Source organism: Sarcophilus harrisii, chromosome 6 (genome assembly GCF_902635505.1).
Source record: "Sarcophilus harrisii chromosome 6, mSarHar1.11, whole genome shotgun sequence".
NCBI classification, from domain to species: domain Eukaryota; kingdom Metazoa; phylum Chordata; class Mammalia; order Dasyuromorphia; family Dasyuridae; genus Sarcophilus; species Sarcophilus harrisii.
The window spans coordinates 251,689,339-251,713,241 of NC_045431.1; the positions used below are offsets into that span (position 1 = coordinate 251,689,339).

Consider the following 23,903-nt stretch of genomic DNA (forward strand, 5'->3'; position numbering starts at 1 on the left):
ATCATTTAACATATTTATTATTTACTACATATAAAGAAAATTTCTCCAAGCAGGATCCCTACTTTCCATCTGGAATTAAAGAGCATATAAAGATTTAATTTATGCTTGAGTTTGCAAAAATGGTCATTTGGGTAGTTACATATTTACCAAAAGATGAAATTGAATGCATATATGTAAGTAAATTCATTCACATATGGATACATGCATGTACACATATGTATGCACATATGCGTGTGTACATATACCTGTGTATATGTACACTTTAAAATATAGAATATATTTTAATTGGAAGATCTCTTTTGGTTCCACATTTTCCACATGGCATTTTTCATCTCTGTATTTCGAAATGTGTAGATGAGAGGGTTCAGCAGGGGTGTGATTACAGCATAAAACATTGTTATTTCTTTATCATTGATGTGGATATTGGGAGGTGGAACATAGATTGCAATACAGGGCACAAAAAACAAGATCACAACCATAACATGGGAACTACAAGTAGAGAGAGCTTTGCGACGACCCTCAGGTGAGAGCTTTCTAAGATTATATAATATGACAATATAAGATGCCAATAAAACCAGAAAGGTTGCCAAAGCAACCATCCCAGAATTGGCAATTACTAACATACTAGCAACATATGTATCTGCACAAACCAGTTTTAGGAGAGGTTTCACATCACATATATAATGATCTATCTGATTAGAACCACAGAAAGGCAACTTAAGGACCATAAGCATTTGGGCAAGAGAATGCCAAAAAGCCACTCCCCAGGCAAGCAAGATCAACATATTACATCTCTGGCGGGTGATAATGACCAAGTAATGCAAAGGTTTGCAGATAGCAACATACCGATCAAAGGCCATGGACACTAAAATGAGCATCTCCACTCCACCCAGAAAGTGACCAGTAAAGAGTTGGGTCATACAACTATTAAAGGAGATGTTTTTTCTCTTGGCAGCTAAGTCTCTTATCAGTCTGGGAATTATGGTAGAAGTATAGGCCAGATCCATGAGGGATAAGTGGCATAGAAAATAGTACATGGGCTGATGGATCAAGTGACTACATGTAATTGTAATAAAAATGATGAAATTCCCTAAAAATATCACAAAATAACAGATCATAAATAGCATACAACTCATTATCTTCATCTCTGTGTTCATCAAAAGTCCCAAGAATATAAATTCAGTGACATTATTCTGAATTTCCATGTATTTAGATTGTTGATTATTCAGGAAAATCTTAATTCACCTGAAATTATGTAGATAATGGTGTTTTCTCTAGATTGAATTTGGCAGTTCCTGATGCATGAAAACCAAGATTCAGATCATCATAGAAAATCCATCTGTTTTAATAGCCTTGTTTATGGCATAAACCTTCAAATTGGAAGATCCTGCTTTGTTATAATTTCACTCAGCTCATGGGAAATATTTTTTTAAATGCTGTTTCCCTACTCATAATTACAATCCATTTATACATTCATTTCAAAAGTGCAAAATACCCTTATAAGATGGGATAGCATCCTAAATGTTTATTAAAAGAGGATGTAAATTCTTTATGAGATACTTTTTTCTTGGACCAGATACTCTTGAAATTGACTTGATTCAATCACTCAGTATACCAAATGAGCAAAAAGAGCAAATAAAAGAACAACGAAAGATATTCTTAATATCCTATAAATATAAACATATCCTATTTAGTAAATGGCAATGTTCTCAAATGTAATAACTATTTAGAGAATAAAGTTTGTGAAGATTAAATATTAATTTTCTATTTGATACATGATATCTAAAAACTAGCAAAACATGATCCAAAATAAATAATTAAGAAAACATTATTTGCTATAACAAACTCTCTAACAGAGATAACTAGAATGTTTAAAGAGGATATTAAAGATTTTCAAGAAATAAACAATATAAACAAAATTAAACAAAAACAAGTAAAGAGAATAAAGAATGTCAAATAATATAGTAAATTACAAAATGATGAATTTTTTTTTTATGAAAAGCCTGTTAACCTATCTCCAAATCTATTTTAAAGATGTTCTTTACATTACTGAAAGAGAGTTACATTCAAAATCATCATGATGTTAGGAATGCCAATGAAGAGAACAAACACAGGGGTGAAGGCTCTAGATATTTCAGGACAAAAATATTTAGTGAAAATTTGGGGAACTCTGTGGGGAAGGGTGGTCGTTAAATTTGTAGAAAATTTGAGGTGAAGCATGAGAACCAAATTTGGGTCAACTTTATGTCATGAGATTGAGTCATCTTAGCAGACAGAATTGATTATTTTCTTTTTTTTTTAATTCCACATCTCTTCATTCTATTTGTCACGCCTTCTTTGGCTCGGTATGTATGCCTATCCTTTTAGTTCACCTAGTGCTAAATTTCTCCATTTTGTTTCTTTCACTGTAAAAGACTACCTAGATATAGTGGATTTGATGGCCAGCTCCATGTTATCCATATTTTCTGTGATTTTTTTTTCTTTTACATCTTGAGTTTGTCACATTTTATCCAGAACTTTTTTATGTATTAATTCCAGTAAAGACACCTACAAAATAAATTTTCAGAGGTAGATAATGAATGATACAAGACTTGTTAATGCAGAAAAATAGAGAAAAGGAGAGAAAGAAGTAGAGAAAGGGAGATGGATGGAAAAATATTAATGTATTAATAGAATGTACATATAGACAAAATTCATATAGAAAAAGTTCAATTCATTCCAACAGAATTTTCCTTCTTTTCAAAATGTTTCATAAATGAAAATGTCTTGGATTTGTCCTGAGGAGACACTTAGTCTTGAATCCTCTCTCTAGAGCTCACTATCTGATTACACATGGACTATTATTGTATCATTTCTCCACCTCAGTTCATTTACCGATAAAAAAAGATATCATCAGTTCCTACTTCAGGGGGAAGTTCAGTACGGGAAATGGGATAATACTTGCAGGGAACATTTGGTATTTATATATAGTCATTTTCTACTATTCTACTATTCAGTTCAGTTGAGCTCAAAGTTCAACTTTTTCTCCATGAAACTCTTACACCCTATTTTGTAATATACTTATTAGTGCAGATACTATATTTCATCAACATCAATATCCTTAGTGGGAATCCTATTCTTCATGAGTCATAGAATCAGAACTGCAAGGTCTCAGAGACTATATATACTAACTTGGAACTTGAAAGAGTTGCTCTCTGATGTATTCCATATCATAATGTAGTTAAACAGACTTTTAGAAATTTTTTTTTAAATGAGTGGGAATGCATTATTTTCTAAGACAACCTATTTTCTAGGATGTTCATAGACAGGTTACTAATTATTATGAAGGTTAATTGTGCTTAAAACAGCATCTTTGCAACTTTCCTTCATTATTACTTGAATTACTTAGCCCTTGGATCAAATGGAAAAATAAATCAAAAGAGAAGTATTATTTTCCCCTCAAGCTTGATCTCTTAGATAAATAAGTTTAGTTCATTTAATCTGTCCTTTTATAGTCCATTACTGAGGTACTACATCCTTCTTACTAATGTTCTCTGGATGCTTTCCAGGTTGTCTATACCCACTTCTAAATTTGGTCAACACTAAAAGTAATTTGGAATACACTGTTCCAGCTGTCTGACAAAGGCAGAGTATCATAGTACTATTACATTCCTAATACTTATTATGATACATAATTCACCTTTTTATGTATCTTATGATATATAATTCTAATACTATACTGAGAGGTGATGTTGCATAGTTGGTAGAGAACAGAAAGTTCATCATTATTCCACACATGTTGGCTGTCTAGAAAAGGGAATATAATTTAGAATTAGAGGAACAGACTTATCAGAAAGATGAGTGAAACTAGATTTGATCTAGCAAAAGGGAAGAAATTTACATTCAGGAAACTGAGGCACAATTTTTTTAATCCAAAATCACAGAGGTAGTAAGTGGAAGGGCCAATATTTGAAAGCAAAGTGTCTGACTTGAACCTAGTCCACTACAATTAAATATCACTCTTGGTAAACCAAAAATTCTTGAAGATTATAAATAGACATATAACTGCTACTTTGGAATTTGCAGAGAGTGTGTATTAGTGGATTTTTTTTTAATTTGTGAGAAAAGATTGGAAAACAAAATGTAAATTCTGTATTTTTGGTTTTCATATATCAGTACTGACTAGTGGAATTTGCTATCACCCCTATGTGCCCAGTGCTTTTTAAAATGAATTGTTTTAGCTTGTCTCTCAACTTGTAATTGTAAAATCCAACAAACGGGGCAGACTTTTTTTTATAATATGTCTATGCCCAATACCTTGTAACATGCCTTGCAGAAGATTTAAGTAATTAACAAATATTTGTCAAATTAAGCACATAATTTAGGCAAGGAGACACCTATGCTGGCCCTGGAAAAGTCAGAGAAGTGACTCATTGTCTTATTCAGTGCTTGAGACATGGTTACAATAGAATTCCTTTCACCTTGTGATTATATTTCTGGAAGAAGACCCAGAGTCACTAAAAAGGAATAAATCTCTATAATGTATAATACATATGTATACATATATACAATACATATACATATATGCATATATTTATATTCTACCTCATATATATATGTATATACACACATACACATATATATATATATATATACATACACAGATATGTGTGTATGTGTATATTATATATACATATGAGTATGTATATATTTCCTTAGGGGAAAAATGACTCACAGCTGCTATCAGTTCTCTCCAGAGTTTCAAATCACTGTCAACCCTTCTAAGAGACCTCAATTAGATATGGGCTTAACTTAGAAAAAAATACAATGTTCCTTTTGACATACTACCTCTTAAATTTAGGTTCATAAACCCCCAAAATATTTCATCTTATCCAATCCAAAAAGAGAGTTCAAAAATCTGAAAATGTGGGTGGGAAAAAATGGTCTTTTTTTTTTTTTTAACTTACACTAACTTCTAAAGGAAATTGTGTATTTCCTGTAAATATTATATTTATTTATATTTTTAATGAATCCATTCTTTCTTTGCAAGGGATCCCCAAGTTTTATCCTATTCCCAAAGGATTTTATGACATGAAAAAAAGATAAAGACAGGAGCTGATACATTGCTAAATTCTTCAAAGCAATTAATCTAAGGCTGATTTCATTTATGACTTTTTTCTGTTCCCACCTAAGTGTAATGGAAGTTGACAGAGATGTTAGAGGAGAATGACTTAGCACCTTTATTTAAAAAAAAAAAGTTTCATTCTATCTAATTCAAGTCAACAACCCTATTAAATATGTTGAAGTTATATAATGATAGACTTCGATTTTGAGAGAGATGAAATTATTGTGATTCAAAATCAAATATTCTAGATGCTGACCCACTTCTCTTTCTATGGTCTTCCTCTACTGACTCTTTAAATACTTTAACACCAATTATCATAGATGATGGGTAAACAAAGAAAGAACAAAGGGAGAACGTGGCAGGAAGTGGGTGATCTGGAAGATAAATTGATATTAACATCAGGGATTATAGTGGGGCAATACAAGACTGAACCCAATAACTAGAAGTACTAAATAGGGGGTAATGATACTTACATTTTCTCCAGTTCAAAGATCTACTTGATATTTGCATGCTATTCTCTCATTTAAAAAAAAATCAGATTTCTGAAAACCTGGACTGCTGCCTGGATAGACAGTCCTGCAAATATGGATTAATGTAGTGTCCCAAGACACCCTCTATTGTATCACAATGACTCTTCCATTAGGAGAAGTGCATCATTTAAATGCTAACTCTCCTTCAGGAGAAAGGTAGTGAAGACTAGTGACTGAAATTCAAGAATTTTCTTGCTGAGTCAAGGTCAAGACAGTGGTAAAAAAAAAAAAAAAAAAAAAAAAAGATGTCTGAAGCTACTGAATCTGGAGTTAACATTTCAATCAAGAAAAGGTTAACTGAGAAGGCTTTAAATTTAAAGGGATGTGATAAACCATAGGGATGATTTCCCAGAGGATTTTGGACTTAGTCACAAATTAGGCTTTGCAATAAAACAAAAATATAGCATCTATCAAAGAAAATTATAACCTTGTTAATAAAACTTTTGGAATGTAGCCCATAAAATCAATGATAAATAACTTAATTTGTTGTCTGGTTCTGAGATCTTGGCAGATTTCTGTTATAATTTATTGAAATACTATGACTAGAATCATATTTTTGATGTGGCCTTCAGATACTTTGATTATTCTAAAAAATATATTTACTTAATCTGGTTTTGTAAAATAAACATTTTGTTATGAGTTTTTATTGTTTGTTTAGTTTAACATATCTTGTTGCCTTATGGAGTTATTAGTTCCTATTTGATCAATTCAAATTTTAAAGGAGTTAATTTCCTGGATGAAATTTTTTATCTCTTATTCCAATATGTTAATTATCTTTTCAAACCATTCTTCTATGTCATTTTATTTATTTATTGTTATTTTCCCTCTAATGGCCTCATTTGCTTTATTTTAAAAATAACTAGATTTTTTAACTCTTGTTTTTTTTCAGGAATTCTTGCTAAACTTTTGATCTACATGTATTTTGTTGAAGGGGATTATTAAAATCATTTGCAGCCATTATATTTTCTGAATTTGAATTTGGTGTAATTTTGTCGTATTATGAGAGGGATTTTTAAAAATTCTTTTTAGACTTACTTATTTATTGACTATTTTTCCAGTTACATTTGTCTACATTTGTTTTTTTTAAAACTTTTGAATTATCTTCTATCCCCACCTCCTCACCATGTGTGAAGTTATGCAAAAAGATTTCCATATAAGTCATGTTTATAAAAGAAAACATAGATTTCCTACTTCAATAAAAAAATTGAAAAATAAAATTTAAAGAGACAGAGACAGAGAGAGTATTCTGACAGTTTCTTCTCTGGTTATGTCTGTATATAAATACATGCATATACATAAATATATACATTTACACATATATCATTATACTGTAAAGACCTTTTTAGCTTGTCATCTCAGAATATTAGTATTCATTTCACTTTACTTGAGTTCATGGAGTATGTTCTATTTTTGTTTTGTTTTGTTTTGTTTTGTTTTTTCAAGAGCATTCTCCTCATCACTTCCCATAAGAAAACAATATTCCACAACAATCATTCACCATAATCCATTTAGCTATTTCCCAAATGATGGGCATCCCCTCAATTTCCTATTATTTTTTGCCTTGACAAGAGAGCTCTGTTACAAACATTTGTGTACATATCGGTCTTTTTCCTTCCCAACCATTTTAAAAATCTCATGCCTAATAATGGTGTTATTAGGTCAAAGGATTTCTATGAATTTATAACCCTTTAAGCATAGTTCATACTTTTTTGATCATTTATCAATTGGGGCATGTCTTACTTTTTATAAATTTGACCCACTTCCCTCTGTGCTTGAGAAATAAGATCTTATCAGAGAAGATTGTTTCAAAATTATTTTTACAATTAGTATTACTAACTCTATTTTCCCCCTTTATTCTATTATCTCTCCTTTCAACCTGCCCATCCTCAAAAGTGTTTTGCTATTGACCAATACAGCCTCTCTTTTATCACTCTTCTACTTCTCATATCTCATTTCTTTCCAATTATCCTGCAAGGAAAGATAGTTTTCTATACCCATATTGAGTGTGTGTTATTTCCTCTTTAAACCAATTCTAACGAAAGGTTCACTCATTCACCCTCTTCTCTCCTTCTGTTCCCCCCAAATGTAAAAGCTTTTTCTTCTCTTTTGTATGACATAATTAAAACTATTCCACTTCTCCCTTACCCTTTTCCCCAGTACATTTCTCTCTCCAATTAATTTCATTTTTAAAAGATATTATCCCTCACGTATACATATATTGTATTTAACTTAAACTTTAACATATTTAACATGTATTGGTCAACCTGCCACTTGGGGGTTGGGGGAGAAGGGGGAAAGTTGGAACAAAAGGTTTTGCAAGTGTCATTGCTGAAAAATTACCCATGCATATATCTTGTAAATAAAAAGCTATAATAAAGAAAAAAACAAAAAAATATATTATTCCTTTATAGTCAACTCACACCTGTGCCCTCAGTTTATACACATTCCTTCAAACTACCATAATAATGAGAAAGTTCTAACTTACAAGTATCATCATCATCAAGTATTATGTAGGAAAGTAAAGAGATAAATGTAATTAAGTCTCTTAGGATATCACTTTCCTGATTACCTCCTTATTTTTTTGGGGGGGGTTCTGTGTTTAAAAATCAGATTTTTCCTTTTATCTCTGGCCTTTTCATCACTAATGTTTGAAAATTCTCTATTTCATTGAATGTTCACTTTTCCTTCTGAAGGATTATTCTTTGTTTTGCTGGATTGATGATTCTTGTTTGTAATTCTAGCTCATAGATCTTTAGAATATCATATTCCAAATCCCTCTGTCCTTTACTGCAGAAGCTGCTAAGTCTTGTGTTATCCTGATGGCTCCAGTATAATTGAATTGTTTCTTTCTGGATGCTTGTAACATTTTCTCCTTTATCTGAGAGTTCTAGAATTTGGTTACAGTATTCCTGGGAGTTTTCATTTTGGGATCCCTTTCAGGAGGTAATTAGTAGATTTTTTCAATTTCTATTTTACCCTCTGGTTCTAGAATATCAGGATAGTTTTTAACTCAGGTCCTCCTGACTTCATGGCTGGTGCTCTGTCCACTGTGCTACCTAGCTGCCCCTCATGAATCATTTCAAGAATCATTAAAGAAGGCTTTAGAATATTCCTTGTTAGAGGTGTACTTGTTATGAGGACTTGATTTAATCAATTAGCATTGATTAAATGCCTACTATGTGCAAGGCTTTGTACTAAGTTCTGTGGATGCAAAGAGGAAAAAGTTAGCTTTTTTCAGGTTTATAGATCATTAGTAAATAAACAGATTGCAATGAGTACTTTGAATAATTTTAATTTACAAAATGTTTGAATTAATCTGTAAATGTCATGGAAATTGAAAAAGAAATGAAATAAAAGTTTCTTATTCCTAAATTTCAGCATGTTTACAAATACAAAGAAACAAATAATAAAAGAAGTCACATTCATTAGTGAATAATGGCTCCAATTTACAAGAAAGCAAGTACAAAGCAATCTAATCTCACATTACTTAGCTTGTTTAGTCACAGTCGACATTTAATATTTAAGGAAATTGTTATTATAACCATTTCAGGCTAGAAACACCAGAAAAAAGAAAGAGATAGGTCAGGAAGCTCTCTGCCATTGGTAAGAAGAGTGTCTTAATAGTGTCATGTTGTAGCTGTAGTCAGTGACCTTGAAGTATTATTTTTGTCCTTATAAATGTGCCTGTTGTTGATACTATATGATTTTGGTTTAAATCCCAGCTTCTTATATTGTACTTTGTTATGCCTTATGAGTTTCTCCTAACTGGATTTGTTTATTGTAATTTCATAACAATCATATGCTAAATTTATTTCATTTTATTTCATTTTTTAAACTTCCCTAATTTCATTGCAAGGCTAATTACAATAGTTTTTCTAAGGTTTTTCCCTCTGTCCTCAAAACTTTAATACATTAAACTTCCAGCTGGTAACCTTCATAATTCGTTAAAAAGTTAAAAACAAGAAGAGGAAATTTCGTATCAAGGATATGACAAACTTCTTTCTATATGCACTAGAGATCTCTTCTCCTTCTGATTATACCCTCTATTATTCTCTTGCTTTCAAGTGTTTTCAATATCTTCTAGTCTATTGGTTGATATTTTTTAAGCATGAATTAAAAATGGTCATGACTTTAGGCAGTATGGGAGTTTTGGTTATTCCCATGATGCTTAAAGTCATGACTATTTTTTTCATCATGCAAAATAATCTTCCTTTGATTGTTTTTTTTTTTAATTGACCAAGGATCTCTTGATTATCAAATCTAATGACTTTTCCCCCAATTCTTTTTCTACCTAATCTTTTTTTGTAGTCTTTAACATCATTGATCACTATTTTCTCTTTAGTTTTTCATGAAACAGTTTTATTTTGCTTATTTTCCTGTCTTACTGTATATTCTCAATCTCTTTTGCTAGATCTTCATCCATGCCAGATCTGGTACTGGTGGGTAAACATATACATTTTACATAGACATTTACACACACACACACCCATATATGTGTACATTTATATGTATGTGTGTACAAATATCTGTAAGTGTATATCTACAGAAGGAAAGAGCACTTTTAATTAGGTTTTATGAATGTCTTTGTATAAGAGACTGAATATAAGCTGAAGCTTTGAGAAAACTAGTATAAATACTAGCAGTATAAACAGTCTGTGCAAACAAACAGAAGTTAGAGTTACACAGGGAAAAAGTTTGATTAGAATAAAAAGGAGAAATATGAAAGAAGATGAGAAAAGTTCAAGATGTTTGATTTTTCTAGGGCTTTAAATGCCAAGTTGAGGATTTTATACATCACCTTAGCCCAAGTTATATAAATCAGCTTCTTTGGTTCATTTTATAGACATTTTTAGGTATTTCTAGGAATTTCATATTTATATACCTTTTCTTTCAGTTACTCTGGGAATCTCATTTTTATAAGCTGTAGGTGAAAAGCTTGAAGAAATATTCAAACAGCTCAAAATATCAAAGTGTAAGTTTATTTTATTCTACAGAAATCAAACACATAAAGGAATTATAGTAGCCCATAAATTGATACAACTCCTATTGATTTTCAACATAGGGTGAATGTAACTTTCCATCTTTAAGAACCTTGTATTTTCCCAAGTACTTATAGTATCGTATTAATGCTTTGAAATCTTCCCAAAAGGGAAAAGAACAAAAGAAACTCAAAATGTGATTGTCTTACATTCCAGTAAGTTCCATCATTACTCATAAGACATTTTCATGTTTCTCTAACACTGAGAAATAAAAGTTTCTAACCTTCTATAAAGGTGAATGGACAATATTTTTAAATAAACTTTTTACAGTCTACTTTGTCACCTCAGGGATGTGGTGTCAAGAAGGACTGTGTTCAAATGTTTCCTCAGACTTTTACCAGATTTCATTTTAATTTTTGCCAGCCTCAGTTGCTTTATTTGCTAAAGAGAATTAACAATAGTACCTTTGAAATCATTCAAGTTCTGTATAAATGTTAGTTACTAGTACTTTAGAGATTTGGAAAAATGGAAAGCATACTTGGGTCAGTAGAAAAGCCAAACTAGTCAGATTTACATTCTTGACTACATGATTGCATTGTTTGGTTGGGATTTTTTATTAAGGCAATTGGAGTGAAATGACTTGCACAGGGTCACAATGTTAGTAAATGTCAAATATCTGGACCTAAATTTTACCTCAGGTCCTCCTGACTCCAGGGTTAGCTACACCACCCACTGCCCTAAACTCTAGATTTGTTCATTCAGATCATGGTTCTGTTTTTTGTAGTTCTGCCAGTTCCATATCCAGATATCCATTCCTCTCTTTTCCAAAAAGTTTTGTTTCCAGATAGGAGCCATTTAAGTTTTAGGTAGGAGAGAGAACTGAAATAAAATTTGTGTAATAATTATGTAACAATGGAGATAAAACTAAGCTTTAGAAATTCTATTATTTACAACTTTATTGTAATCACTTAGATAATAATTTCTTCAGTGCCACAATGACGTCTTTGTTTCTCAGACTGTATATCATGGGGTTAAACATGGGAGTCACAATAGTATAGAAAAGAGAGAGAACTTTATCTGCTTCAGCTGAATGAATGGATTTGGGTCGCAAATATGTGATGATAGCTGAGCCAAAGAATAAGCCTACAACGATCAGGTGAGAGGAACATGTAGAGAATGCTTTGGATCTTCCAGTGGCTGATGGCATTTTTAGGATTGTATTAATGATTTTGCCATATGACCATAGTATCAATAGGAAGGGAATCATGGCTAAGATCAAGACATCAGCATAGACAGAAAACTCATTTACAGATGTGTCTCCACATGCCAATTTCAGTAATGGTGGGATGTCACAGAACACGTGATTAAGTTTGTTAGAACCACACAAGGGCAAAGAAAAAATCTGATATGTCTGGCCTATTTGAAGTGGAATCCCACTAATCCAGGAACCAACCACCAGCTTGATACATGTATTGTGACTCATGATGACAGGATAGTGTAGTGGCTTACAGATGGCCACATAACGATCATAGGCCATCACAGCTAATAGGAAACACTCTGTGGCTCCCATAATAAGAAAGGCAGTGAGTTGTATAGCACAAGCAAGGTAAGAAATATTTCTTCTCTGGCTCCAAAGGTTTGAAAGCAGTCTCGGTATAGTTACTGATGTATAACAGATTTCTAAGAAGGACAAATTTCCAATGAAAAAATACATAGGTGTTTGCAGAGTGGGATCAGTCTTGGTAATTAAAATAATAAGACCATTTCCAATCAGAATACTCATGTAAATGATCAAGAATAACACAAAAAGAAAACCCTCAAGTCTAGGAAGATCAGAAAATCCCAAGAGAATGAATTCCATCACAATTGTGAGATTTGTTCCTCCCATGTCTTTCTTCATTGTCCATGAATGAAAATAATGAATACAAGACAAGAAAATCACTGCATCTGTAAAAATAACAGGGTTGTATTCGGTGATTTATAAGGTTATTTTTTCACTTATAGTTTTCTATGCTATATTTTAAGTATGCTAGGAGTTTCAGAAAAGGAGCATTAATTCACCATTGATGAATTGGTGAAAATATAATGACAATAAATATATCATGCATGAAAAGTATGAGTGGTGTGTCTATATACTTTGTCTTAGAAACACTTCCATGAATGCATGAAGTGAAAGACAGAGAAAAACATCCTATCTTTATTAAACTACTTTAGGCAAGTATTGTGTTATGTTTTTAGCTCAGAACTATCAAGGAAAATAAAGTGCTCACCAAGTAGTGATTGAACCATAAATTTGAATTACAAAAATGTCACAGAATATTATTATGCCATATGAAAATCCCATACAAATGATTATCAATAACATGGGAAAACTCTAATAAACTGATGTGGATTAAAGGATGAAAAAATCAGCAGATGATATATTTAATGACTATAGCAATGGAAATGGAAATGACAACAAAAGTAATAACTGCATGGGATTGTAATAACCAATCCTGACCCCAAAGAAGATATGAATAGCTGTACTTGCCCTCATTCTTTTTAAATATAAAAACTATGGATGTGAAGCATCAAGAACCATTTAATTTGCTATTTAGTTTAGTTAAACTTTTTTTTTTCTTTCTTTTTAATAAGGAATGTATCTGGCTTAGGGAATGAAGTGGTTTTTTCCTCAATTTAAAGTGATGTGTAAATAAAATCTATTACTAAATTGTAATTTTTAAACCTATACTTTTGGTTTTAATAGTACCCAGTTAAAATATATAAACACACACACACATATACAATCAATCAATAAACATTAATTAAGCACATATGCCAGATACCATGCTAAGAACAAGAAATTCAAGAACAAAAAACATTAGCTGCTTATTCTATTCAAGGCATGAAGCATTCAATTATGACTTTTTTTTCTAGTTTAAGCAATTTTATAAAAATTATAGTTGTCTATGATATATACATTGACATAGGGTGCCAGAAGTGAATCTCTAGTGGGGAAATTGGTAGGAATTCTATTCTAAAATTCTTTCACAATATTATCACCTAAATTTTTTTGTCTGAATTCAGATTCTAATAAAATATGTTGTAGAACTTAAAGAGACTTTCAAGGTCATCTATTTGAATGTTCTGCTGATTTAATGACTCTAAGGCTCACAGAAGGTACATGTACCCAAGCTTTCAGAGTACAAAAAATCTCATTCTTACAAAATGCTGACTTGCAGAGGAATGGTAGCAATTTAATATAGTAGTCCCAACAACACTTTAAATATGGCATTGGGAGAAAATGGGATAGAGAAATTTAGTGTCTTTCCCCATTCATGAATGATGTTATTAAATGATGCTTCTTTTTGTCTTTGCACTTTTGTCAGGTTAATTTCTATAGTGAGAATGTTCAAAATTGCAATATCAATTGATTTTACCATTAATTCTTAAAACCTACCTCAAATTTCCCTATGATGTTGTGAAGACTGAGAGACCATTAAAATTGTAAACATTTTTTCAGTAGTCCTTATTTTCTGCTTCTCATATTTGATGTGTAGCATGTGCTACATGATTATTCCTCTTGTATAAATTGTGGGAACTAGAATAGAATCCAATATATCAGATATGATTTAAATAGGACAGTATCAGCATGTCACCTATTTAAGGATATTCTACTACTTTATATAGGTCATAATGTACATTTACATACATACTTTATTAATAGTAACATACTATGTATTAGAAGAATAGCCAAATAAATGTATTATTTGCTACAAAAATGTGTTATTTGTGGTTCAGCTATTAATTATAAGATTAATATAATGGGATTATAGTATAAGACAAAGGAGTTTGAATGATTCAGAAGAATAGAAATGCGTATTCATTTCTGTAAAATTAGCAGAAGCAAGGAAACAATAAGTGCTCGATCATGATATAAAAAAACATAAAAGGATAACAGAACTAAGATTAATATATATAAGGATCACGTTTTGCTTACTAGAAAATGTCTTAAGAATTAAGTAAAAAGTGACAGAGTAGAGCCAAGATGGGGGAGCAAAGGCAATGAATAAAATTTAGAATTGGCTAAATGAAAGCTTATGACTTCATGAAAAACCAAAAATAAATAAATAAATAAAACAAAAGAATGAAAAAAATAGAGGACAATGTAAAATATCTTATTATAAAAAACAGTTGGCCTGAAAATAGAAAATAGAAAATGATTGGACTACCTGAAAGTCATGATCCAAAAAAAAAGAAAAGAAAAGAAACTAGATATCATCTTTTAAATACTTATTAAAAAAAATGATTCTGATAGTCTAGAAACAAAGGATAAAATAGGATTTGAAAGAATCCACTGATCAATTCCTCAAAGAGATCCCAAAATAAAACTCGCAGGAATATTATTGTCATATACTACAACTTTCAGGTCAAGGAGAAAATACTGGAAAGACCAGAGAGAAAAAATCAAATATCTTAGAAGCACAGTAAGGATGACACAAGATTTAGCACTTTTTACATAAAAGAATTAAAAGGCAAAGGAGCTAAGATTCACTGCAGGGGTCCTCAAACTTTGTAAATAGGGGGCCAGTTCACTGTCCCTCAGACTATTGGAGGGCCAGACTACAGTAAAAACAAAACCTTTGTTTTGTGGGCCTTTAAATGAAGAAAATTCACAGCCCTGGGTGAGGGGGTTAAACATTCTCAGCTGCCACATATGGTTTGCGGGCCATAGTTTGAGGACCCCAGAGTCCTATCCAATAATACTGAGGAAGAAGTGAGGGAATTTTACTCTGATCAAGATTGGATCAAGGAGGGAATAACATACACATTCGAGTAGATATAGCACTCTATCTTACCCTACAGAAAAGTAGGAGGGGAAGGGGATAAAAGAACGTTGGTGATAGAATGTGGGACAGATTAGGGGAGGGAGTAGTCAGGAAAAAAAAAAAAAAACTTTTGAGGAAGAATAGTGTGAACAGAAAAAGAAAATAAAATAAACAGATGGGAAAGGATTGAGGGAAATACAGTTAGCAATAATAACTATGAAAACAAGCTTGCAGCAAGTATCTCTGATCAAGTCCTCAATTCTCAAACATACAGAGAGCTGAGCCAAATTCACAATAAAAGCCATCTCTCAACTGCTCAATCATCAAAATATCTGAACAATTCCAGTTGAAGTAATCAAAGCTATGTATAATGATATGGGAGAAAGTGCTCTAGCACATTATTGATTGGAATAATGAAAATTAAAACAATTGGAGATATTACTTCATACCTATTAGATTGCCTAATAGGGCAGAAAAGGAAAATGACAAATGGTGGTAGGAGAAGTGAAAAAAAAAGAAATTAATTCTTTGTTGGCAGAGTTGGGAACTGAGTCAATCATTCTGTAGAGCAATTGGAACTATGCTCAAAGGGTTATACAACTATGCATACTCTTTGACCTAACTATCATCATTAGGCCTATAATTATTAGAGAAAAAAATAAGGGAAAAGTATCTAAATGCACAAAAATAATTAAAGCTGCACTTTTTTGGTGGCAAAGAATTGAAAATTGAAAGGGCCATCAATTGGGGAATGATTTAACAAATTGTCGTATATTATTATTATAGAAGACTACTGTGATATAAGAAATAATGAATAAATGCTCTCAAAAAGACCTGGATGGATTTTGATGAGCTGATCCAAAGTGAAATATTCTGTGAACAAAGTAACAGCAATATTTTAAGATAATCAGTTGTGAATGATTTACCTATTCTTAGCAATGAGAAGATCAAAGAAGATTCTGAGGGATTTATAATGAAAAATGCTCTCCATACCAAGAGAAAAAAATTGCCAATGACTGAATGCTGTTTGAAGCATACTTCCCTTTTACTTTGTAAAATTTTCTTCAGGTTTTTGTTTTGTTTTGTCTATGCTTCTTTCAAAACTTGACTATTATGATGTTTTTCATGAATATATATGTACAATTTATATCAAATTTCTTGCTTTCTTAATAGGCATGAAGTGGAGAAGGAAGGAAGGGGAAGAATTTTAAACTCAAAGTTGCAAAACCAAATGGTAAATTTTGTTTTTGCATGTAACTTGGAAAAACTAGATACTAAATAAAAAAAGAAAAGAAAAAAAAAAGGGGGGGACAGCTAGGTGGCACAGTGAATAGAGCACCAGCTCTGAACTCAGAAGGACCTACATTCATTTCTGGTCTCAGAAACTTAACATTTCCTAGCTGAGTGACCCTGGGCAAGTCACTTAACCCCAACTGCCTCGGAAGGAAGGAAGGAAGGAAGGATGGAAGGAAGGAAGGAAGGAAGGAAGGAAGGAAGGGGAAAAAAGTTTGAAAGACTACATCTGTTAAAATGCTGTCCAAAAGGAAAATTATGTTTGTCTTTCTTTATGAAGGCAGACCGGCAGGAAGGAAGGAAGAGAAAGTAAAGGAAGGAAGGAAAATGTATCTATCTGCTATTGATTTATTTACTATACACCAAGTAATGAGCTAAGCACTTTAAAATTATTATCTAATTTTATTCTAAAATGTGGGAGGATAATTGCTGGCACATATTTCTGACTCCAGGCACAATGCTTTATCCAATCTGTTACTTCTAGAAAGAAGTAACTTTTTTATGAATGTCCACCTAAAACCTCTAGCAATCCTTTGTCAGCACACATTTTGACCAACCCTTATATGGAAAAGAGAATGTACTAGAGAAACTTATCTTGTACATTGATAATTCTTCTTTTATTCAATAGTATTTTATTTTTCCAATGCATGTGAATATAGTTTTCACCACTCATTTTTGTAAAACTTTGCCTTTACCTCCCTCTTCCCCAAGACAGCAAGCAATCTGATATAGATTAAATATGTGCAATTCTTTTAAATATATTTCTGTAATTGTCATGTTGTACAAGAAAAATCAGATCAAAAGTGGAAAAAAAAAAACAGGAAAAAGAAATAAACTAGAAAACTCCAAAACTCCCAAAAAAAAAAAAAAAAAAAAAAAAGTGAAAACACTGTGCTTTGATATACATTCAGTCTCCAAAGTTCTCTCTCTGGATTCAGATGGCAACCCAACTCAAATGGATTTTTTTTAAATCATTGCATTATTTAAAAAAAAAAAAGTGTCACGTCTACAATAATAATTCTTTAGCATTTGTCTAATTTCTATGTAGATTAAGCTGATGAGAATCCTCCTGATTAAGGTTTTAGAACTGTTATTCTCCATGAATATGTAGCTAAAAAAGGTTAGAAACATTGTTCTTAGAATGATTTGAGTAATTTAAAAAAGCTAATAAGCTTATTTAGCACCAAAGTATACTTATAAAATAACTTGAGTTATATTTTTAACCAGTAATATTATAGTTTAAGGGAAAAAAGCTAATTAGGTACTATGAGAAATATGATCATTTCCTTAATAACATTTCTTTTCTTTTTCCTTTTTCTTTTAATTTTTTCAGAGCAAGTAGGAAGTGTTGGATTCAAAGAGATTTAGTTTCAAATCCTAACTTTGTCCCATTTAACCCTGTTAACCCTAACTGTATGAACAAAAAAAAGTCATTTAATCTTTCAATTTAAAGAAATTTTAAGAATTTATCAATTATTTTAGGTATTTCCACACTTAAGTGAGTCTAAGACATATATTTTGGATTTAAGGAGTGGTCCTGAAGAAACAAATCTAGCCCATCCCTTATAAGATATCTGGTGTGGTTTTAGCAGTCAAAAATTATATGTCTTTGGGCAGAGCACAAACAGATAAGGATATGATTCCTTGTGAACAAAGTGGAAAGGAAGGAAGGAGAAGAAAAAGGGAAAGAAAGGAAAGAAAGAGGACCCTAAATTCTATTCTCCCCCTTCAAAAAGAGTTTTGGTGGGCATTTTTTTTTGCTTCTTTTTAATTTTGGTTTTATTTTATATAGAGAGTCTCACAATATCCTAGATGTATAAGTGAGAGATCACAAATGCCATCTATACACAAATGCCAATAACCTTATTTTGTTAAAAACTGAAGCCAAGAGAGATTAAATGGTTTGCTTAATATGCTAAATATTAGATTAGAAATATATTATTTTACCTTATTTTCTTGCTTAAATCATCAACCAATATCCATTACTATAACTACACTTTACATAATTAAATGTTTTAATTTTCATCGAGTTTTACTAAGCATTATCTTTGAGTTGTGATCCAAAAACAAAACTTATGAATGCTTCCTTTTTGCTTTTAAGAAATTTTAATCACATTTTAATGAAGAGGTTTTCCCTCACTTTTCTGAATTTTTCTCTTTAAATTAGACATTGGATTCAGAATTAAAATGGAGAAAAGATAAACAAAAAGCCTCACAAATATCAATTCAAGAGAAAGCTATAGTCACATACACACACAAAAGAAAGTTCATCTTACCTTTTTTTAGATAAGATAAAATGATTTCCAGCTGTTTCTTTCCCGTGTATACATATTTTGAAAAAAATGTATGTGTACTACCATTATTATAAATGATCCTACTAATACTGCTAATAATCACTCTTTCTAAGATTCTTTGAGATTTGTAAAATACTTTGGATTTTGTAGATGATTTGATTTGGGGAACAACCTTGAGAAATAGGTTATGATTATTGCATCAAAGATGAATTAACTGTGGCACTCATATTTTGAGTGTTTTGCCTAACCAAGTATTATATCCTGACTTTGAAATCCCATCTTTCTTGTCTTATTCTCAGCCCTCTTTGCAATCTATATGCTTTTTTTTCAATTAAAACATTAAAACAGGCATCACAACCAAAAAACTGCCAAAAGTATTAATCACCTCTCCTCTTAAAAAAAAATCTTTCTATTCAAATCACTTACAAGTCATTAAGTAATTTTCTTTCTCTGCTCTGTTCTATAGGGACAGCTTCTTTCCCAGGTCACTTTTCACTTTTGAATATGAGGACTTCTGATTCCAAGTGCAATGTTCTAAAAATTAAATAATAAGACAGTTTCAAAATAAAAAGTGCAAAGACCTTAAGAGTTATTGGACCTTGAATGATTTTTAATTTTTCTTGTAGTTAGATATACCAACTATTAAAAGCAATTATGATTATTAGGCTAAGTTTTCTCAACTGAAAAATGAGGCTATCAAAAGTTTCATATCAGCTTACTCTGCTATTGTATAAAAACATTATTTAAAGACTTATCTTACATCTATTAATCATTATTAATAATCATAGCACTAAAGAATAGTTCCAATTTAACCTAAATATTTTTAATGAACTATTCCTTCATGAGTGAAGACTTTTTCTTCAAACAAAATGTATAATGAATGAATGAAAAAATAATTTAACCTACAAAACACTGTTCAAAATGTTTGAACTACAAAATGAAAAGTGAATTAATTCCTACTCTTAAGCAGCTCAAATTCTAGTACAAAGTCATAATATATGTAGAAGATTTCAACTTCCAGTCAGATATACAGGCCTGATTTTACTATAGTTATACAGCCAAAGTAAATGGCAATGAATTTTTGTATAATATTACTCCTGATATAACCAAATTTTTATCTGATATTGAATTTTACTATTCATTGATATACTCAAGCTTAGTCATTTATTTATATACTCATTCATTTGTTTGTTTGTTATTCATTTATTTGTTGTCACATACATGAGGCTTTATAATTTGAAAAACCCTCTTCAAATATTATCTCAATTTTTCCTCACAACAAACCTGGAAGGTAGGCACCATTATTATTTCCACTTTACAGATGTGGAAACAAGCCTATCGAAGTTAAATAATTTTTCCATGGTCACATAGTTTTAAGGTCCAATTTGAATCTGAGTCTTCCTGACTCCATGTTTATCATTATGTACAGTGAATCAACTCTCCTGTCATTTGAAAATACCAGGAACTTTGCCAGTAAGGCATTATCTTTTTCCTGGTTTTTGGCTATAAGTGCTGAAGAGTCATTTGTTAGTTTATATTTCTATATGAAAAATTTTCTTGGGTATGTTGTAAGGTCTGTGATAAAAAAAAAAAATAGGTAATGGTCATGAGGTGATGGGTTAGGTGACAGGGTTTCCTCATTAAGTTCTACTTCATTCATTGTTGACCAACAATAGATATTAGTGATAAAATGGATATCAGAGCACTTCTCCACAGGGATTACTCCCAACCCTTCAATGGTAGCTTAAAAAGTAAAATTTGAGATAGGGCCAATGGGCTACATGCCCTGCTTTTATCAAGTTTCTCTAACTCTTTTGCTATGCTAGAGGGAAAAAAAAATTATGATTGGATCTGCCTATTCTCTCCTTCTACCTGTTTCTCCCTCAATATGCCTTTTTTTTTTACTATTATTCAAATTCCAAATCTTGGGAGGGTGGTAAGAGATATTTGAGATGTAGTATGATTGTTTAACAGAGTGACAAAATCTCTTAGTTACAAATTGAGGCTGTTAGTTTCAATCCAAACCCTATTTTCTACCTATGACTACTCATATGGACTCAGTTCTCTTCTCTGGGCCTCATTAAACTATTCTATTAAATCATGAGTGAAATAAATTGGAATTGGAAAAAAATACACATATCCTGCCTTCTTGTTCAAAATGTCCCCAAAGTCATTAGCATCTAATATAGAACAGACCCTCACGGTCTTTGATTCTTTCTGAAATGACATGATTGAGATTTCTTACACACATGATTTTTTATACCCTGAAATACCCTGATCTTGTGGCCAGAACAATGTTGACACAGAAAACAACATGGGGGCAGAAGAAGTATCCAATGACTTAAACTATTACTATATTGGTATATCCCCAGGAATAAGGCTTTGACTCATTGTTTACTTACCCCAGACAAGACAAGGAATCTTGTAACCAAGATTAATAAATGTGTATTGAATGGAATGGAAAGGAATAGCTGCATTAGAACTACATATTAGTAACCTTTTACCTTAGAATTAATTACTAGATATATGTGAAAAGATTTAGAAGAAGATAGAAAGTCCCTTTCCATTTTTCCCTGTCACCACCAAAATCACTTTAAATTCTTTTCAATTCAAATGTAGTTCTTGAAATATGAGTCTTTTTATTAGACTTGTACAAATTAATGCTGGAAGCCCACTTGTAAGAAGTGATATATTGTTTGTTACAACACAGTGAGGGTTTTAAATGTAATTTCTACAGAGTATGATGTTTTTTTGATTATGCATTTTACAGATGAGGAAAGATTACTTCACCAACTAATGCACTGGGTAATGATCCATGGTTTCCCATTTCTTTTTGTTTAATGCAAAATGATCCTTCTTTTTTATATATACCCTGGCTTCAAGTTTTGATAATCTACCACACTCAATGTGCCAAAATGTGTTCCTTAAGAAAATATGCTAGGGAAAACATTTCAGTATTTTAAAACACATAAAAAGTATATTTTTGAACAAAAAAAAAAAATGACTCTGGTTTCTTCTAAATAAGAAAAATTAACTAAATGAAGAAAACTATATATTGGCCAAATAGATTCAGGATAAGATATAAGAGAATGTTCAATTTATCCTAAAGTCAACAAAGAGAAAGACATACACACACACACATACACACACACACACACAAACTTAAGTGATTTAATACCTAGACCTTTACTCAAGGGATAGATTTATGATGTGAAAGCTAGCGTCATGAATATTAGGCCTGTAGGAAAGTGGCTATTTAACAACAGACATGTTTGAAGATAAAGTAAAATTGCCCAAATAGTTTATGTCTAGAAATAAAAAGGGAATTGTCATTCGTTTGCAAGGAACTTTTGATTAGAATATATCTATGTCCTCAGGATTTTTTTTAATTGAATTGTAAACACCATATGAGTTCAAGGGAGAATATCAAATTATCTCTTCAAAAAGGATGAGAATGGCTTAACCAGTACGATTTTTAAAATGTATTTGTCTTTTGAAGACAGAAAGATACAAGTAATTGTATTTTCTTTAATAAGAAGGGGAGGACTATTCCAGTGCTTTTATATTACTTGCAAGCAATGATACAGTTTTTGAAAGTATATAGGGAAGAGGTTCAGTTATATTTTGATAATAACTGTGAATGAAATGGAGGAAAATAAAGACTCTTAAGTTAATATTTGTTTAATGATCTTAATCACTTAATTAGTAATTTTTTCAGAGCACAAATAACATCTTTGTTCCTCAGGCTGTATATCATAGGGTTAAACATTGGGGTTACAATTGTATAGAAAATTGAGAGGATTCTGTCTATTCCAGCTGAATGGCTAGACTTAGGTCTCACATACATAATGAGAGCAGAACCAAAGAATAAGCCAACAACTATGAGGTGGGAAGAACAAGTAGAAAAAGCTTTGTATCTCCCTGTGGCTGATGGCAGCTTTAGAATGGCATTGATGATTTTGGTGTAGGATACCAAAATCAGGACAAAGGGAGCCATGCCAAAAAGAACACCATCAATATAGACAGATAGCTCATTCAGAGAAGTGTCCCCACAGGCCAACTTCAGCAGAGGATGAATATCACAAAATATATGATTGACTTTGTTAGAACCACAAAAAGGCAAGGAGAAAATCTGATAAGCCAGTACAATCACAACTGGGATTGCACTTATCCATGCACCAGCTACAAGCCTGGTACACACCTTATGATTCATGATAAGAGGATAATACAGAGGTTTACAGATAGCTACATAACGATCACATGCCATTACAGCTAGTAGAAAACAGCCCAGAATAAGGAAGATACAAAGCTGAGCAGCACAAGCTGCAAAAGAAATACGTCTGTTTTGGGTCCAAAGGTTCATCAGGATTGTGGGAAGAGTGACTGATGTGTAGCAAATCTCCAAGAAAGAAAAATTTCCAAGGAAAAAATACATGGGGGTTTGAAGAGTTGGATCGACTTGGGTTATAACAATGATGAGGGTATTTCCTATCAGGATAACCATATAGATTACAGAGAAAATCCAAAATAGAAAGCCTTGGAGCTTGGGAAGGTCAGAAAAGCCCAGGAGAATGAATTCCATCACAAGAGTGAGATTTCTTCCTTCCATTTATTCCTGGCATTTCAATTTGGGAAATGATAGCTTCAGGGGTAAGACAATAATTTGATCTTTCTTGGCTTCAATTTGCTTCTCTGTTAAAAAAAAAAATAAGGAAGTAGATTAAATGATCTTACATTATCCTGTAACCTGATATTTTATGAATGAAAGTCATTTCCACTATTCTAATACTGGAGAATATTTTCCTAGTTGTGACATTCTATGTGCAAAGTAGACTTAATGATTCTGTACTCTTTTCTATGTACTTATTTCTCTCTATGAACTAGTATTCTGTAAT

The 23,903-nt window shown here is 31.7% G+C and overlaps 3 protein-coding genes across 3 annotated transcripts; all 3 read right to left on the minus strand.

The window, feature by feature from the left end:
* Positions 1 to 281: 281 nt before the first annotated feature.
* LOC100918497 (olfactory receptor 4P4-like) lies at positions 282 to 1,205 on the minus strand. Its single transcript, XM_012552659.1, has one exon. The coding sequence runs from the start codon at positions 1,203 to 1,205 to the stop codon at positions 282 to 284; it is 924 nt and encodes a 307-aa protein (XP_012408113.1).
* A 10,240-nt stretch (positions 1,206 to 11,445) lies between these two features.
* LOC100915111 (olfactory receptor 10AG1-like) lies at positions 11,446 to 12,545 on the minus strand. Its single transcript, XM_031941865.1, has one exon. The coding sequence runs from the start codon at positions 12,511 to 12,513 to the stop codon at positions 11,578 to 11,580; it is 936 nt and encodes a 311-aa protein (XP_031797725.1). The 5' UTR covers positions 12,514 to 12,545; the 3' UTR covers positions 11,446 to 11,577.
* Positions 12,546 to 22,702: 10,157 nt separating this feature from the next.
* Positions 22,703 to 23,635, minus strand: LOC100915367 (olfactory receptor 10AG1-like). The gene has a single exon (XM_003773824.2). It carries the CDS (start codon positions 23,615 to 23,617, stop codon positions 22,703 to 22,705), a length of 915 nt encoding a protein of 304 aa, XP_003773872.1. The 5' UTR covers positions 23,618 to 23,635.
* Between the last annotated feature and the right edge of the window lie 268 nt (positions 23,636 to 23,903).

Coding starts and splice junctions, on each gene's coding strand:
- LOC100918497 (XM_012552659.1), bottom strand. CDS start 1,205: ATGGAAATTCAGAATAATGTCACTGAATTTATATTCTTGGGACTTTTG.
- LOC100915111 (XM_031941865.1), bottom strand. CDS start 12,513: ATGAAGAAAGACATGGGAGGAACAAATCTCACAATTGTGATGGAATTC.
- LOC100915367 (XM_003773824.2), bottom strand. CDS start 23,617: ATGGAAGGAAGAAATCTCACTCTTGTGATGGAATTCATTCTCCTGGGC.